The 19,283-nt window shown below is 40.7% G+C and overlaps 1 protein-coding gene across 1 annotated transcript in view; it reads right to left on the bottom strand.

Moving 5' to 3' along the window:
• The window catches only part of PHLPP1 (PH domain and leucine rich repeat protein phosphatase 1), a 163,602-nt gene that overhangs the window by 45,326 nt on the left and 98,993 nt on the right, over positions 1-19,283 (bottom strand). Inside the window, exon 4 of the mRNA XM_081325932.1 lies at positions 11,939-12,105. Within this exon, the coding sequence (XP_081182058.1) occupies positions 11,939-12,105 (167 nt within the window). The remainder of the gene's footprint in view (positions 1-11,938; positions 12,106-19,283) is intronic.

Genomic DNA, 19,283 nt, shown 5'->3' with positions numbered 1-19,283 from the left:
TCTTCTTCAGATAACTCTACATACTGTCCATTAACCGAGACAGGCAAGGGAAGGCAGGATAGGCCATTTAGTTCAGATGCAGCAGAATGCCAATTTATCACGAAACTTCTTTCCCTGGCTTTGGAATGTATAATGCACTGAAGACATGATTGTAAAGAAAGTGGGTAACTGTTCTAGGTCGCTTTAGGTTTCAAAATTGATATTTGAATCATGTGTGCCACTTTTTGTTGTTGTTGTTGTTGTTGAGGCCATGCTAGCAAGCTGTGGACACAACAGCACCACAGACTCCACCATCTCAACTCAGAAATCAGGTTAAACTCAGTCTAGTTATATTGGGCTAATAAAACATAATTTACCTGAAGAAGTAAATCATGTCAGCAAGGCCACAGTGTAATGGTTTTACTGGACAAAGAAATATCAAGAGATAAGCATTTTCCCCCCAAATGTATTTCAAATGATTCTCTGCACAAACAGTAAATCTCACATGTCACATTTAATTTTGAAATTTCCCCAGTATTTCACAACCTAAGGTCCATCTTTCTTTTATCCTTCAATTTTTTCCCCTTCACATAAGAATATTAATGGTACATTATTGAATCTATCTTGAATTTATCAATTACTTTTCCTTTAATTCAATCATGTCTGATTCTCAGAGTCTGCCTGGACAAGTCCCTGCAGTCTTCTTGGCTAGGTTTTCAGAAGTGGTTTGCCATTGCTTCCTTCCTAGGACTGAGAGAAAGTGACTGGCCTAAGGTCACTAAGCTGGCTTTGTACCCACTAGACTAGAACTCATAGCCTCCTGGTTTCTAGCTTGATGTCTTAGCCACTATGCCAAACTGGCTCTCTATGAAATACTTACCCAAACCATTAACTCAAAAATTCAATGTACTTCACTTAAGCATCATTTGATTTCAAACGAATGGAATTAGGGAGATCTCGCCACCCTTATAGACTGCTGAGTATTTTTATGCTACATGCTATGTTTATCCGGGGGGGGGGGGGGAAATCTAGCATTCTAAAAATCTCCTACAACATTCTTGAGCATCTTCCTGCATTTACCATCCTTCTAAATAGTTTTCTGAATAGCAGAATTTGATTAACTCAGACAAAAGTTAAGTTAGACTCAATAGCAAGGAAATCTGAAGAGAAGAAAAAAAAGGTTTCAGGAAGTATAGTAAATCCTGTGAAACAAGATGCTGATTGGGCAGTTGTGAGCAATTCCTAGCTTAAGAAAATATGGAAGTCATCTGAAGAGTCTAGCATAAATACATGCAGAGCTTTCTAAAATGCTGAAGGAAAGAAAAATAGATGTGTAAGAAATGTGTAAGGAAAGGCCTAGGGGTGAATAACCAAGGCAGACACTAAAAAGTGTAGGTACTCAGTCAGAAAAACTAAAATGCGGAATAAGCTAAACAAAGCAGCTTTTCAGATTCCCCATGAGAGTATCTTATATCATATGTCTCAACCTGAGCAATATCCCATAAACTACATATTTTATAACATTTTTTTTAAAAAAACACGTTATGTGTTTATAGAATTCTACATATTCAAATGAAGCAGTAGGCATGAGCTTAAATGGACTCCAGAAGATGGTAGAGGACAGGAAGGCCTGGAGGAACGTTGTCCATGGGGTCGCGATGGGTCAGACACAACTTCGCAGCTAACAACAAACAACATATTCAAAGCATTTCCTAGGCTCGCTAAATTGGGAAGATATCGCTTCCTAGGCGCAAAGTCTAAAGAAAGAGGTAGTCATTGTTCTAAATGTAAGAGTATACCATCAAAGTAATCCGAGAATTAGAAAGGGTAGTTTTCTCCACAGCAGGTGCCAATATTAGCCCACTATATAATTTAGGACTAATATTGCTTTTTAAAAGGTAAAGGATTCCCTGTCCAGTCATGTCCAACTCCAGGGTGCCGTGCTCATCTGCATTTCTTCGCCGAGGGGACCAAAGACATTTTCTGTGGTCCTGTGGCCAGCGTGGCTGTATGCCAAAGATGCACAGAAGACTGTTATCTTCTCACAGAAGTGGTACCTATTCATCTACTCGCATTTGCATGCTTTCAAACTGCTAGGTGGGCAAGGGCTGGGGCAGGAACAGGAGCTCATCCTATTGAACGGTGCTCAAGCATGAGCTGTCAGCTTTCCAGTTGAAAAGCTCAGCGTCTTTAACCATTGAGCATTGGTGCCCCCTTTAAAAATATGGAACACTTCACAAATTTGTATGCCATCCTTGCTTATACTGCTTAGGAAGTTGTTAAATTGGAGAATGAATGGATTTGGGTAGTGGGGTAACATGAATACTTTGAATAATCTTGACAAAGACTAGTCTATCCTATTCTAGTGCCATACAGATTTGTTGGGACTAAAGATACTAGAATTCCCAGCCAGTTTGGGAGATACATCTTGTTTCACTATGATACTAGATTGGAGAAGACTGAAGTACACTGATAAAGGGATATTTCAGTCTCAGGCAAGATGTGGTATTTTTAAACATCTTAAAAGACTGTCCTTAATCAGCTGTCATGAAAACCAGAGAAGACGCAACTAAAGATAATCCTACATCGTAACCTACACCTAGCGAGAGATCTGAGATTTACTTAATTGACTGAAAACAGTGACCAGTGTCACCAAAATAGGGACTAGAATGTTGAGGTAAACACAGAGATTTGTTTTCTACTCCTCACGTAATACAGAATTGAAAGGTCATTCAAAGACAAGGGAGGCAGAAGATCTAGGATAGAGAAATGAAACTATTTCTTATAATAGTCCAATTTTGAAATGTTCCTAATATGAAATAATAACATCCAATGTTAATAACAATAAAACGGATTGCAAAAAAGCAAATGGGGATCACTAGGAAACCTGTCATATCTTATCTCCAATATTAGAATCTTTATGTCTCTGTATAATATTTATTGGGAATACAAGTGAGAGGGTGTTATTTGCACCATGCTTACAGGTTTCCCCTTTACATCTAGTTGCCTACTATGGGGGAAGATAATTTTGGATTACAGGTAATCCTTGACTTACAAACAGTTCCTTTACTGACCGTTGGAAGTTACAACATTACTGGAAAAAAGAAGAGTTATGACCGTTTTTCACACTTACAACCATTACAGTATCCCCATGGACATGTGATCAAAGTTCAGATGCTTGGCAACTGACTCATATTTATGACGGTTGCAGTGTCCCGGGGTCATGGTATCTATCACCTTTTGCGACCTTCTGACAAGCAAAGTCAATGGGGAATCCAGTCACTTAAACAGCTGTGTTACTAATTTAACAGGTGCAGCAATTCACTTAACAACTGTGGCAAAAAAGCTCGTAAAATGGGGCAAAACTCACTTAACAAATGTCTCCCTTAGCAACAGAAATTTTGGGCTTAATTGTGGTCATACGTTGAGGACTACCTGTATAAGGTCTTTGCGGTGTTCCTCTCAATGGATAAAAGGTAATCGTGATATCCACTAATTCAGGGCTGTCAAACTCAATTTCATTGAGGGCCGCATCAGCATTGCGGTTGCCCTCAGGGGGCCGGGTGGGTGTGGCCAGGGTGGGCGTGGCCTTCTGGGTGGGCGTGGCTAGAGTGCATATGGCCTACTGGGTGGGCGTGGCCAGCTCTACATCATTCGCATCAAGGGTGCCTATGGGGGCCTGGGCAGGAGTGGGACAGATCTGGGGGTCTCTGGTAGAAGGAGGGTCTCTGGGCCAGGGCCAAGGCAGTGGGGGGCGTTCCCTCACTCTTTCCAGGATGGCTTCGCGGGCCGCATGAAACCACTTCGTGGGCCGGATCCGGCCCCCGGGCCTTGTGTTTGACACCCCTGCACTAATTTGACCAAACCATTTTACCCTTCTCTTTTGACATTTGTTTTCTCTTTTCTGTGAGTAGCTGAAAGCTAAGTAAGAAGAAAACTCCACTTAGCAACCTCAGTGCTGAAGAAAGTAATTTCAAAATAGAGAGTGTTTTATTTTATGGACTGAGAACTGGGCAGGATAAGTTTGTTGGGCTTGATTGAGCCTGAGGGAGCTAGAGGGAGCATCTGACTGAGACCAGCCACCTCAAAAAGCACTTGTTTATTCCTTCTCCCCTTTGCTTTTCCTTTCCATTTTTCTTCTAGGTTTTTGAGGTGGCTATATTTATAGTTCTTCATTGGTACCCATTCTGGGAGAGGGGCTTAACTTTAAAGACAGGCTTCTGCCTCAGGTTGGGTAACTTAAGGATGAATTGCTTTCCCCTTCCCCTTCTTAGTGAAACAAGCTGCAGAAAAAGATTTCTGTGAAGTAAACTGTTTGGTGGTAGAACACCCATTTGTCTTATTCTGGGAGTTGCAGGCTGGGCACCATTTAGTACTTAGTGGAAGGAATATTCACTCCATCCCATGCAGATTAAGATCCATATACAGTAGACGTTTTGCCCAAATGTTTTGGGTGTGTATATAGGGAAATGTCAAGAAAGGCAGCTTAAACTCCTCAGGATGGAGATGTTTGCAAATCCTTCATTTTCACATGTTGTTTTCCTTATCACAGCAGGTTTAGGGTTACTAAAAGGTAACGCTCAATAGAATAGAATATGCTGCAGCAACAGAAGCCTAATTGCTTTCCTTTTTGAAGCAGACAAATCACTGCAGATGAGAGCTGAAAGCAGGAGTCCATCCAAAGTGCAAGTGTTTTCTCTCTAGACAACAGAACCTTTGTACTCATGACAAGAACAGTCTTACAACAAGAAAGGAGAGCGGTTGGATACAGGAGGCATTGTATTTATGTAAGTAGAATGAAACGGCAAAACAAGGATATTTTATTATTCAGCTGCAAAAAGATTCCCTTGACCAGACATATATATATATATATATATATACACACACACACACACACACGCAACCTCTAGAAGCAGGACATTTACAGAACAACAATGTGTTGCTATATCCAGCCAAGCTGCTCTACTCTGCTCTTTAGACTTAGGTCTAAAGCCAACCCACCAATCAACTGCGTTTTCCTTCATTGTGCACTAAATGGAGAAGAATAACTTGCTCCTTTATGTGCACGCAGTGTGCAAGCTCCCTACCTCTTTGACAGCACACCTTTCTACTGTGTTGTAGAAATTCAAAAGAAGTGTTTTAACGTAGCACAATTTTCAGTTTCTTTAGTCCAAACCGGCCACTGTAAATCAGGAAAACTATAGAGTAGTTAAAAAACATTTTGGGCATGAAGCTTTTCCATTAGAAAGCTGCAGCACTGTTCCTTCCAGAAAGAATACACATTACCACCGTGAGCATGGGCACACGTGTGCATTCACACACACAAAGGATAACTTCAGGGTTGATATCCTTTAATGCTTGATATAATCACAGAATGCAACAGCTGGAGATACATTTAATCCAGCCTCCTGCCCAAGGAAGATTTTACCGCTTTTTTAAATAATATTTTTCGAATATTACTGAATCATATCAGGAACCCAGGGGCTTCCAAACAGCAAACGAAGCACCGGCCCGGCAGACTTTTGACAGTTGACAGCTGTCAAATGGCTGCCAGAAGCAACTGCGCACACGCGCCGCCCCGCCGGCCGCCATTCCCGTTGACAGCTGTCAAACGGGCTGCCGAGACCAAACACGCACGCGCCGGATTTGACAGTTCCCGGAACTGTCAAATTGGCAGTTCACAATCTGGTCCTCCGAACCGAGCTAAGCGCTCAGCTGAGAGGAATTCCCCGACAGCCGCCGAGCTGTCAGAGTATCGCCGTTGATTGGCTGTTGCCCGAGCGGCGGGAAAAAATACTGTTACCTGATTGGTTATGATGTTTGACAGTTCCCTATAAAAGCCGGGATTGTTTGACAGTCAGCTGCCCGGAGCTGAACCGAATAAACTTATGAACCTTTGCCTTTGGTCTCGCTCTTGTCTTTGTAAAGACACTTCAATTACAATAAAAATTACAATAAAAAAAAAATAAAAAAGAATCGACACAAATAAAAAGAAAAGAAAAAACAGAAAGTGCAAAAAAGATACAAAGAAATGACTTCCCCTTTCATAACAAGTATACAGAATATTTATCACCTTCTTTTAAAATATAACAAATATCTCTTCTTCCTATATCTCATCCCTTACCTTAAAACAAATCTTTAAAATTCAGATCTGAGAAGCAAACGTCTATTAAAGGTTACCAAAGATAACATATTTATTTTAATTTTGATCGAAAAAACAAATTTATATTTCTTCTTTATACTTTTAACGATCTTGAATAGAATCCTACAACTTTATTTTTTCCCATTTTTTTCTTCATTCCTTTTCCCCAAAATTTTCCAAACTTTTAACAAGTCTCTTTTGTAAATCCAATGTAAGCAAATTATCTAGGTCACTCTTTTGGTTTGTTAAGACATCAGCCGGTTTCATTTCTATATCCAGTATAGCTAACATCTCCTTCCACATCACTCCCATAATCCATCATTTTCAAATCAGTTTCAGTCCTATCCAGCAAAGTTTGCTCCAAATCTTCCATATCATCTTCCAAACACAGTGTCTATAATATCACACATTTAAAAAAACTAACTTCTGGGTTTATTGTTCACAAATATCCTTCAATATGTCCAATGTTAAAATATTTTGCTCCGTTCTATATTAATAAGTCAACTCCAGATGCTCTTCTCCTTTAATTCTAATATTTCATTCCTTAAAAAAATGGCACCTCCAACCAAGCCTAATAAAAAACAGAAGTAGCCACATTCCACCTCAACTATAGTTACACAAATTACCAGCCTTCAGTGATGTTACAGAACCGTATTTTACAATGCGATAACTCTCGGAAGTACCTGTGCGGAATACTGGACAGATCACTCATCTTCGGACAACACCTGCAAAAAAGAGCTGCAAAATTGAAAAGTCGTAACAATTTCCTGAACAGACTGGCTGGAACATCTTGGGGTGTTGAGGCTAGCACCGTATGAACAACAGCCTTGATTTTGGTTTATTCCACAACTAAGTATTGTGCCAGTGTGTGGCTTAACAGCACAATACCCAAATGGTCGATGTTCAACTCCGCCAGACAAGGCGTATCATCTCTGGCACATTGCTTCCCACTCCTGTTCATTGGTTACTAGTACTTAGCAATATCATACTATCTCACATTAAAAGACAACAAGCTCTTGTTCGGCTATGGTCAATGATGCTGAACAATAAGGCCCTCCCTATTCATTAGGACAATGCACAGTCTATCACAAGACTGAAATCCCGTAAGCCAGCATGGAAAACAGCTATTCACTTAGTATCTACCCAAATTTAAACTGAGAATGTCTGAAGAGAAGAAAAGACCAAGGCACCTTCTGGTCGTCTGCTGACCATTAGTGATCCCTCTACCAAACTACCTGGTTTTGACCCGCCTTGCTCTGTCTGGACGAAATTGAACAAAATTAGGTGTGATACTGGAAGAAGTGCCTCCGTCCTGTATCGGTGGGGATGGAAAGAATCCATTTGTTGTGACTGTGGTGCTGATATGAAAACCACTAAACATATTGTGCCAGATTGTCCATGACTTGCATTCTCTGGTTCCTAGAAGATTTGCACAAAGCAATGCCAGAGGCTGAACCGAACATCCAGTTATGAGGCCACTGACATACCCTCATAAAAGTTTTGTAGATAAATTACATGGCTTGTGTATGTTTAGTTCCCTTCTGTCATGTTCCCATCGTACACTAAATAAATAATAATAAATAATTCCTTCAAATGTCCAAATTTCAAAATCCCATTTTATATATTCCTATTATTCAAAGGGACATGGTGGCTCAGTGGGTTAGTACGCTGAGCTTGTCGATCAGAAGGTCGGCAGTTTGGCGGGTCGAATCCCGAGTGCTGCGTAACAGAATGAGCGCCTGTTACTCGTCCCAGCTTCTGCCAACCTAGCAGTTCAAAAGCACGTAAAAATGCAAGTAGAAAAATAGGGACCACTACGGTGGGAAGGTAACAGCGTTCCGTGTGCCTTTGGCGTCTAGTCATGCTGGCCACATGATCACGGAGATGTCCTCGGACAAGCGCTGGCTCTTCGGCTTTGAAACAGAGATGAGCACCGGCCCCTAGAGTTGGAAACGACTAGCACACATGTGCGGGGGAACCTTTATCTTTATTATTCAAAACAATAACGTTTTTCACAGTAAGGATTCTTATAATTGGTTTCAAAATCTTACTTCCAACTCCATCCGGACCTTTAGTCCATTTGTAACTTTCATAAATCAACATTCTAATCACCCTTGTGCTGCTTGTTCCAAAAAAAGGAGACTATTCTAACTCTTTAAACTTGTATAAAACTTTTTTCACAGAAGAATCGAAGGTTCCGTGAAAGCATCTCCTATAGGCTCCAAGTAAGTTTTCTAGACTTTTGCACACATATAATAAAGACGTAAGGGACGCGGTGGCTCAGTGGGTTAGGACGCTGAGCTTGTCGATCAGAAGGTCGGCAGTTTGGCGGGTCGAATCCTGAGTACCGCGTAACAGAGTGAGCGCCTGTTACTCGTCCCAGCTTCTGCCAACCTAGCAGTTCGAAAGCATGTAAAAAATGCAAGTAGAAAAATAGGGACCACTACGGTGGGAAGGTAACAGCGTTCCGTGCACCTTTGGCGTCTAGTCATGCCGGCCACATGACCACAGAGACGTCCTCGCACAAGCGCTGACTCTTCGGCTTTGAAACGGAGATGAGCACCGGCCCCTAGAGTCGGAAACGACTAGCACGCATGTGCGGGGGAACCTTTACCTTTACCTAATAAAGAAGTACTGGAAGGAGCTGAGTGAAGCTCAGGCCATCAATCGTTCTAGGAGACAAAAGGCTATTTTTCACCCAAAGATATTGTGAAATGATCACTACACCCAAGTTGGTAGCTGCCTTAATCTCAATATCCAACAGAAGGAGAAGAGGCACCCAACCAAACTTGAACAGAGTGCTGGAGTGGTTCCATAAAGTAACAGCACAGGAAATCAGGAGAGGCATGTCTGAAAACTGTTCCGTAAATTGCAGACTGATTGAAAACCTGATGGTGGCATAACAGGGCCTGTGGTTGATCACTGAAAAGTAAATCAAGACTCAATTACACAAGAAAGTCTTTCTTAGAAAACAAGCTACTTAGGAAGCTTATTCAGTTGTTGTTGTTGTTTTATTTAGCGATCAATTGCCCAATATGTAGTACGCACTTGGGGAAAAAATAAAAGAGAGGAGGGACAGCAAAAAAAATAATTATCTGGGCTATACAATAGGCTAAGCAAACTAGTCCATGTTCAGACAGCATATATGTCGTTAAAGTTAACAAATGCCAGTGTTAAGTGCTTTTACAGAAATAGTAATTGAGCAGAACTTAGCAGCTCTTCTGGAGATTCTGTAGAGGAAGCTAATAGAACGGATATGTTCTCCCCAGCTGACCTAATGGCAAAATTGGCTGCTAAAAGCACTATTAAGCCACCACAAAATGGGCAATGCAGTAAGCCAGGTGAGACTGAATTGATCGAGCCTTCCAAATAGGAGCAAAAAAAATAATAATGATCTTATAAAGAATCATATCTCCCATTTAAATCCTTTGAGGGCAAGGATTTTTTTTTATCCTGCATCTAAACCAGGATACAGCTGTCCTGTACAGGACGACATTATAAATAAAGTAATGGCTGGGATAAAAGGTTTTCCAAACATGCCTCCTTTACAGCAATACTGGAGCATTCATTTATGCTTGCTTGCTGTAAAGTCGCAAGCCAAACATCAACATAAAAATTAAAACAAGCTACATGAAGGTAATTTGACAAATTTGTGATTTTGCAAAGCCACCAAACAAAATGCAACCATGCAATATTTTATGACTTTCACAGAAATTTTACTGAAGTGTTCACTTAGTAAAGAGGCACATGATTTACGTTAGCTTTCCTTTTTCTTTGCAGAGGGATCAGAGATCCTAAAGAGAGCTGACTGAGATATAAAGCAATGTCTCAACGCAGATCTCCAGAAAGACCAGAATATAAAAGTCAATATTACAGATGCAGAGAATTGAGACCACTGAAGATGTTATGCTGAGTTGTCCTTTATACCATGCTTGGTGTTCAGAATTAATTTTAGCCTTCATTAACATTGGCATAAGCTGGACATGTGCAGGGCTCCCAAGATATACCTCAAAAGAACTCTAAAGAAAATAAAGGCTAATTGTTTCCTATAGAACAGGATAGTCAGGGATATATTAGTACAGACATGTCAAACTCGCAACGTCACGTGATGTCGTGCAACGTATCGGGACAGTTTTGCCATTGCCGGCAATGGGGTGGGCGTGGCTTCTGGATGATGCATCTGGCCCACAGGCCAGCAATCTGACACTGTATTAGTAAATGGATTACAGACTGTCTTTCTGTACATTTAGCCATAAGAAGCAACTAGATGGCTTGTGTCTATATTTACAGCTTTAGATTACACTGTATTACAGACAGTATTTTAACTACTACACTGACCTTCCCTAAGAATATAGTACTTCCGTGGTATACTGGAAAACTTCGACTTACAGCCACAGTTGAGACTGGAAGTTTAGCCATAAGTCATTGCAGTCATAAGCTGAGTCACCACATAACCCGACTCAATTTTAAGACTGTTTTTACAATGGTTAAGCGAATCACATGGTCATTACTCAGAATGCAGCTTCTTCCAATGGGTATTTATTGCTGGAAAATGGCAAGAAATGTTGCAAAATGCAACTGTGTGACCCTGGGATGCTGCAATCAGTTGTAAATGTTAGCTGGTTGCCATGTCAAGACGCAATCCAGTGACCACATCATGGGTGGTGTGTCATTCATAACTTTGAAGACAGATTGTAACTTTTCTTGAGTCTGTCGTAACTTCCAAGGGTCATTAAGCAACGGGTTGTAAGTTGACGAATACCTGTATCCCTTTCCTGCTCTCTCCAGCTAAGAATGGTAGCTGACACACTTGCAAAGAACCATTCTGGTCACTGAAATCTGGTTGTAACAATCTCATCCCGCTCAAGTTGCAAAAGAATTCAGTGTTAATTTAAATGACAAGGCACAAACCACTAACTGCTTTATTATGTTTGTTAACTGTTATATCTTATTCCTACATTTTATGTATGTTCTTGCCTCTAGAGTCTCCTGTGGCTATACTGAATTATTCAGTAACAAAGTTGAAGTGCGGTCAACTAAAATCAGTACATGTAACTAAAAGCAAGTTTTTTTTCCTCCCCGGGACAGGAAGAAGCTTTAATCCTCTCTTCCAGTCTGAAGTGCACTTTCCTGGCAAAACCACTTGAAGCGATCAGAAAGGTATTTAAATCCAACTAACCTTCTCCTCAGTAGTAAACTCTTTCCAAATCACATCACAAAAAATGCATATAATATTAAGAGGCAGCTATCTGGATCCAGTAAAGAAGGGTTAGACACTACGGTCTGTGTAAAGCAGAGGCACAGAACTTCAACCAAATCCCAACTAGCATTCAGGCTTGCAAGCAACCATTTGAATAGCTAAAGTCTTTAACAGAGACCCTAAAAGGAAAGTAAATATTTCCTATGGGAAAATGGTCGATTTTCTATCTTTTGCAAGTAATCAACACAATGCAAATGAGCAATAAAGGCATATACAGGCAAGCAGTGTGGCAAAAATCTGTCATTTTTGTTTTGCAAGTATAGTTCGGTTGAACATGGTCAGTGGATCATTAGTTTCTGCCCATTTTTAACCATATGTTTTTCCCATAAATTCACCCACTGTAAAATATTCTTGCATCACTCAGTTCCCACGATACCATCAGGTTATGTAAAATGGGTTGGGCTCTTGAAAATCACTCCGGGCACACCCACTTAAGGTTCGGGTGAAACACAGAGAGATAACACAGCTAGAAACTGTTACGGCATGGTTTAAGAAAGTTTAAAGCAACTGCATTTTTTTTCCAAGGTTAAGTGAAATAGATTAAAGAGCTGGCTTACCTTTGTAGGTCGTCAAGTCCTCTGATCACTGATGAGCTAGGGTTCAGCCTTAGGAAATTTTGCTTCAAATTGAGATGAGTGAGGTCCTGGCTATAAAAAAGATTGACAGGTATATCCTCCAGGCTGCAACATGAGAGGTCCACTGAGCTTATTCGCTGGGATGCAATCTAAAAACAAAGCAAACCAACCCCCCCCAAAAAAGTTAAAAATGCTTATTGGCTAGGTAAAGGTTCATTTCTGCTTATCAAATTAGTTCAGCTATAAAAGCAAAAGTATGTGCAAGGCTATTTTCAGAAAACAGGGGGGGGGGAGGAGAGTGTCTCCTTAAATATTATTCTTTCAATAAATTTTCACATTTATTTCACACTTTCTTTTAAGTTTCTCTATAGCTGTGTCCTTCTGAATACCCAATATGTGTTTATCAGCTAAAGGTGTCTGCATGTGGAAAGCCAAAGGAGATTAAAATGATGGAAGGAGAGTCATGTTATTGCACTGCTAGCTCCATCCCTTTTACATATGTGTTGTGACATCACACATGTAAAAGGGGGTGATGCTTTGTATCCTGTGGATGTCTCAATAGAAACATTTCCTTTTCTGTAGTTTGTCCCTATTCTGCTCAATTATACTTCATCCACTCAAAGATATCCTACTCCCTAGAACAGACATGTCAAACACAAGGCCCGGGGGCCGGATGCGGCCCACGAAGTGGTTTCATGTGGCCCACGAAGCCATCCTGGAAACAGTGAGGGAACGGCCCCCACTGCCTTTGCCCTGGCCCAGAGACCCTCCTTCTGCCAGAGACCCTCAGATCTGTCCCCACTCCTGCCCGGGCCCCCATAGGCACCCTTGATGCGAACAATGTAGAGCTGGCCACACCCACCCAGTAGGCCATACGCACTCTAGCCACGCCCACCCAGTAAGCCATGCCCAGCCTGGCCATACCCACCCGGCCCCCTGAGGGCAACCGCAATGCTGATGCGGCCCTCAATGAAATTGAGTTTGACACCCCTGCCCTAGAAGACATTCACCTATCATCTCTCGTTGTTTATACCTGAGTGCAACAAGCCTCCCTTATTTCCTTTAAGTTCCTCCTTCAAGCTTATTTTGTTCAGGAACACTTTAGGTCATTATCCTATCTTATCCTATCCTATCCTATCCTATAGCTCAGGGGTGTCAAACTGCCGGCCCGCAGGCCGGACGCGTCACAACAAAACCGCACCCACCCCATTGCCGGCAATGGGGGGAAAGCTCCGATACGTCGCACGACGTCATGTGACATTGCGAGTTTGACATGTCTGCTATAGCTAAACAAAACAAAACACATATGAATGAAATAATCATATATACTGACTTATCTATGCGTCCTTCTTTCCTTTCTCTTGTTTGTGTGTACTTTTTATTAGAAAAACCCGTGAGTTAGGAGCTTGGGGTTTTTGTAAAGCATTATTTATTTAGATCATTATACAAAAGTAAGTGAAACCACAAGTGTAACCGTACAATCTTGTTTCCTCATCCAAAAGAATAAGCAGCTTTATGGATGAAATTGCAAAGAAATCCAAACTGTCCCTTTATTAAAGTTCCATATACTATTATCTGTTCTGTGTAGTTTTTTCTTTGATCAAAGAAAAATAAGCAAAAAAAATATAGATGTACCCTGTGTAGCTAGAGGCTCCCAAACAGAATCCCACGCATTGAGTTTAAAGGGTTTTTCAACTATCATTGGATTTCTCTAAATAATGAGAAAAGTATAGGCCTGGCATTGTTTCCAGTACTGGTAAGTCCTTGACTTGAGACCACAACTGAGCTCAAAATTTCCACTGTTGCGCAAGACAGTTGTTGAGTCAGTTTTCGCCACACTTTATGACTTTTCTTGACACAGCTGTTAAGTGAATCGATGCAGGTGTTAAGTTAGTAAAAATGTTTGTTAAATGAATCTGGCTTCCTCATTGACTTTGCCTGTCAGAAAGTCACATAAGAGGATCAGATGACCTCAGAACATTGCAACCATCATAAATACATGCCAGTTGCCAAGCATCTGAATTCTGATCACATGACCGTGGGGTTGCAACCTAAGTGTGACAAAGGGTCGTAAATCACTTTTTGTCAGTGTGTTGTTAACTTCAAACGGTCACTAAATAAATGGTTGTAAGTTGAGAACTCCCTGTACTATTTCTCTGGATTCTCTCCTCCAACTGCTAATAAAATCTAAAGGAATGGTGCAAAATTTTTATTTATTTATTTATTACATTTATATGCTGCCATCTTGCTATCCAAAGTGGCAAAGATGGTTAGATAGCAGTGAAAGAGCAAAACAAACCCCACAAAAGACAGCGTAGCTATGATTTCCTGAAGCACATGAAATACATTAAAACATGGAGAAGATGATTAACTATCATACCAGCAGTTATATTAGTTTATTTCCAACTCAGTTAATGAGAGAGCAATAAAAGGTAAACTAAAAAAGAGAAGATTCAGCACCACTGCCTGGGCACTGGACATTTCTCTACAGCAGACATGTCAAACACAAGGCCCGGGGGCCAGATCTGGCCCGCGAAGTGGTTTCATGCGGCCCACGAAGCCATCCTGGAAACAGTGAGGGAACGGCCCCCACTGTCTTGGCCATGGCCCAGAGACCCTCCTTCTGCCAGAGACCCTCAGATCTGTCCCACTCCTGCCCAGGCCCCCATAGGCACCCTTGATGCGAACGATGTAGAGCTGGCCATGCCCACCCAGTAGGCCATATGCACTCTAGCCATGCCCACCCAGTAGGCCACGCCCATCCTGGCCATACCCACCCGGCCCCTTGAGGGCAACCGCAATGCTGATGCAGCCCTCAATGAAATTGAGTTTGACACCCCTGCTCTACAGCAAATACCAGTAATAAGTGTAGTGATGCTTCATGTGTGCACCAAGGGAACATAATTAATCTGATTTATTATGGTCTCCAACTTTGTTACTTGGTTCAATTCTCTAGCCTTAACTAAAAGCTGAATATAAATAACAATTTATTGCAGAAGCCACGCAATGATCACTGAAAGCTATAGAAATGACTGGAGGGATTTTGTAAATGCTCAAAACTGCTCGAAATAATTCCTAGAAGTTGAAAATGATTTAGTATGTTTTAGCTGCAGCATGATAATATTCACTAAATTGTGTTCACATTAGAACCAAGAAAGGGAAAAAAAACTGGAAACGTAATCCAGAATGGTTTGGAGGACCAAAGGTGATGACACAATATTCATAATTTTATCTATCTATCTATCTATCTATCTATCTATCTATCTATCTATCTATCTATCTATCTATCTATCTATCTATCCCTCCATCCCTCCCCCTCTTGGGGTACATAAATTTTTCAGCTGCATGTGAAAATGGCGGGATAAGTGTGGGGATTAATGAAGAATAGGTCAGATGTTCACGTAACATATAGAACTTGAGGTCTCCTGAATATCTAACAGAAATGAATGGGGCTTTATAAGTTCACAGACTATCTAACACTAATTAACAAAATATTATTATGGCATTGTTTTTTATTATTCTTTACCCTGAATATTTATAATTCTGTCAAACAATGGGCTATATTGTATATATCTGTATGTGAGCACATGCACACTCTCAAGAGAAATATGCTTAAAATTAAAAGAAAATCTTTCTTGAACCTGATAATGTAGTTCATATTAGACATAAACATCATGCTGCAGTGTGTTAGCCTTTAATATGCCAAAGGGACTCCTTTTTTTTTCTCCAAAAGCAACAATCAAGGATGTATGCCTTTAGCAACAATCTAAGAAAGATTTTTAATACCATAAAATTAAGGAAGAATTTCTAACCTCAGGACAAGGAGTTAAGATTTGGTGACTCACAATACCTTCTAAATTGGACTTAACTTTGTGTATATTTAGATTCATGTGTTGCTTACTGCACAAATTCTGGACAGCAAAATGCATTTTATAGCTTAAATTTTACTGGTATTACCACTACTTACTAAGTTATTAATAGCAATAATCAATACATCGTGATTGTTACTAAATTGTAGGAAAATATAACTTTAGTACAATATTTGTTTAAAGAATGCAGTTTTAAAAGCTTAATCCTAGCATTGACCCAGCTAATAGGAATAGTGTCTAGATTAGAAAATCAAAGCTAAGCCACAAGGCCCCTCTCAAAACCCAATGAAAATACAGGTTGTCCTTGCTTAGCAACCCTCATTCAGCAACTGCTCGAAGTCACAATGGTGCTGAGTGAGGAGATTTATAGTTGGTCCTCAAAGTTGCAGTCGTCACAGCATGCCTTCAGTCATGTGATCATCATTCAAACGTTTAGCAACCACTACATAATTACAATGGTCACCGGTGAACCACAGTCCTGTGAGGGTTATTTGTGACCTTTATGGCTGGCTTCTGAGAAGCAAAGACAATAGGGAAGTCATCGGCCATCAGGAGTCACAATCACATGACGTCGCACTTAAGGACTGCAACTGGAATGGCTGTTTGTAAGCTGGCACAGTCATGTGATTTTTACTTCACAATCGCATTGCATAGTGACAAAGTTCCTGGTCCCAATTACAGCTTGCCGAGGACTACCTGTAAATTTGGTTCAAAGGCCTCAACATCTAAGATCTACAGGCATTCTTACCTTCCAGGAAATTAAAGGAGCCAAAAATTGCTCCGTTAAGGGCCAGTTTTAACAAGACTTTTTAAGTGAGAAAACGTTAAGGGTGGCTTGACAGACTCTAGCCATGATTTGAAGTCTAGAAGAATTTGACGACACATTGCAGAACCTAAAGGAATCTCTAATAAACTTGGGTAGTGTTACTGTGAAGGTTCTCAGAACTTTATAACAGGACTGTAAATCATGAAACTTGCAGGCTCGTTATCTTGACTTTTAAGTAAATTTAGGGCTACTGCTGACGAATCATAAAATTGCACTGGCAGTTTTATGGGTCCAAGCAGGAGCATCTTTCATCTGTTTCTTCTGTGACAAAAAATGATCGTAAGGTAACACCCAGATATTTGAAATCTTTTTGTTTGATGAAGTACTGCTGCTGCTGATAAACTCCCAACTACGGCAACATTTTGCTTGTTGCTTGGTGATCGGCACTAACAGTTTTAGGGTAGCTAAAGGCCACTTCTTCCTTACTATAAACACATGGGAGGCTCTTGAAGGCTCTATCTTGGGCTTGTCAGTGTGGTAGAAACCATACCTGCAATACAGGTAGTCCTCGATTTACAACAGTTCCACTTAGCGACCGTTCAAAGTTACAATGGCACTGAAAAAAGTGACTTATGACCATTTTTCACACTTACAACTGTTGCAGCACCCACATGGCCCTGTGATCAAAATTATATGCTTGGCAACTGACCCATATTTATGACAGCTGCAATGTCTTGGGGTCATCTGATCCCCTTTTTTAACCTTCAATTATGTCAATGGGGAAGCCACGTTCGCTTGGTATTCAGAGTTATAAACTTAACTGCAGTGATTCACCTGACACATAATCATAATCATAACAGTAAAGTTGGAAGGGACCTTGGAGGTCATCTAGTCTAACCCCCTGCTCAGGCAGGAAACCCTATACCATTTCAGACAAATGGCTGTCCAGTCTCTTCCCTTTCGTTCGCTTAGTATTCAGTTATAAACTTAACAACTGCAGTGATTCACCTGATACCTAATCATAATCATAACAGTAAAGTTGGAAGGGACCTTGGAGGTCATCTAATCCAACCCCCTGCTCAGGCAGGAAACCCTACACCATTTCAGACAAATGGCTGTCCAGTCTCTTCCCTTTCTTCCCTGCGGCAAGAAAGGTCGTAAAATGGGGCAGAAATTTTGGGCTTAATTGTGATCGCACATCGAGGACCACCTGTATTGGCTGACAAAGGAATGGAAATTCACATCATTGGAAGAAATGGTTTTCTCAATGAAGCTGGTGAATCTAGAAATCTGGACAGATATAGGTCCAACGGAGGATTGCATTCTGGCGTATATTATACAATGCTTTTTTTTCCCCAAACAGACTATTTTGAGTAAGGTCAGTGATAAGTCATGTGATTAACCCTAACCAGGTGGATATGTCCTAGAAAAGGAATCAGCATTCTATCCATCACTCAAAAGATTACAAATTTCCAGTTATTCAGTTCCACAACAAACAAAGCCACACTGTTCACTCGACATTTTTACTGCAGTGGCTTACTGAAATGAGGATGCAATCAAGCACAACATCTAAAGAGGACAGGAAGGAAAAAAAAGAGGAGCCGAAACGCTAATTGCTTCTCAAGCAACACCCAAGGAGAGCAAACAAGAATTCATTCCTTTTACAAAGCTGAATAACTCAGAACCAGTCGAAACTATTTTTGGTTTGCTTATTTCGACGTAGGGTCACAAAACCCGGCAATAAACGGCCTTCAAGTCTCTAAACTAGAAAGGCATAATCTAGACAATTATTAGAAATTAAAGGCCAGCGATAGAAAGTTGACCTTTCTACAACCTCTTCGTGGCCTCAGCTTCGTGGTCTCAACAGCCTTGTATGCATTCCTGTATTTTGGAGAACAAGAAAAGATAAAATAAAATACCACTAAAAGCACGGATGTCTGTAGGATTCAGGGTGGCTCAGTTCCTTTCCCCATTGTCTCGTACACCAGATTTAAAGAAAGCTGCCCTCATTTTTTAAAAAATCGGTTACCTTTGATGTCTGACGCAGCTACGTTGCAAACCTCTTTTCAGAGCTGAATATTTTAGTTTGCCTTTAACTAGGTAGGGAATTCGAATATTTTCCAAATATTGTTGAATTGCAAATCCCATCGTCTCTCTCAAGGGGCCCCCGCTGCTAGGGTTTGTAGGATTTGAGAGTTCACTCCATCACTAATCCACCGTTTCGTAGTTTAGATGCCACCATTTTTAAGAATCAAAAGTAAAAACCCCACATGAACGGTCTATCCTAGACAGAGAAACTAAATTTGAACTTGGTGATAGGATTCTCAGTTCAGGGAGACATAAATCCGATAGACATCCAGGATCTCAGCTCATCCTTCATTGCGACTTACACTACGACACCTTTCAAGTGATGTTTAAGGTGTCAAAAGAGATTGCTGACAGGAAAACAACATATAGGTTAGGTCCAAGCGAACCATAAAAGCAAAACCGGCACTTCAAAATTTTATAATGGCATTGCCTCTAATGCATAAAGAAATCTCATATCGCAAAAAAACAACAAAAAACCTCTTTGAACCCTTTGTGTCTGCTGCATGATTACTGCCCCAATTAGAACAGAAAAGTGCAATTCGAAAACAACAAAGTTAAAAAAAAAAGGCCAGGAAACAAAAGCAGTCTTTTAAACCAGATAAAT

This window comes from Vipera berus (assembly GCF_964194415.1).
Source record: "Vipera berus genome assembly, chromosome: 3".
NCBI classification, from domain to species: Eukaryota; Metazoa; Chordata; class Lepidosauria; order Squamata; family Viperidae; genus Vipera; species Vipera berus.
Note: the sequence above shows the minus strand (reverse complement) of the source record. Positions and strands in the feature narration are given on the sequence as shown.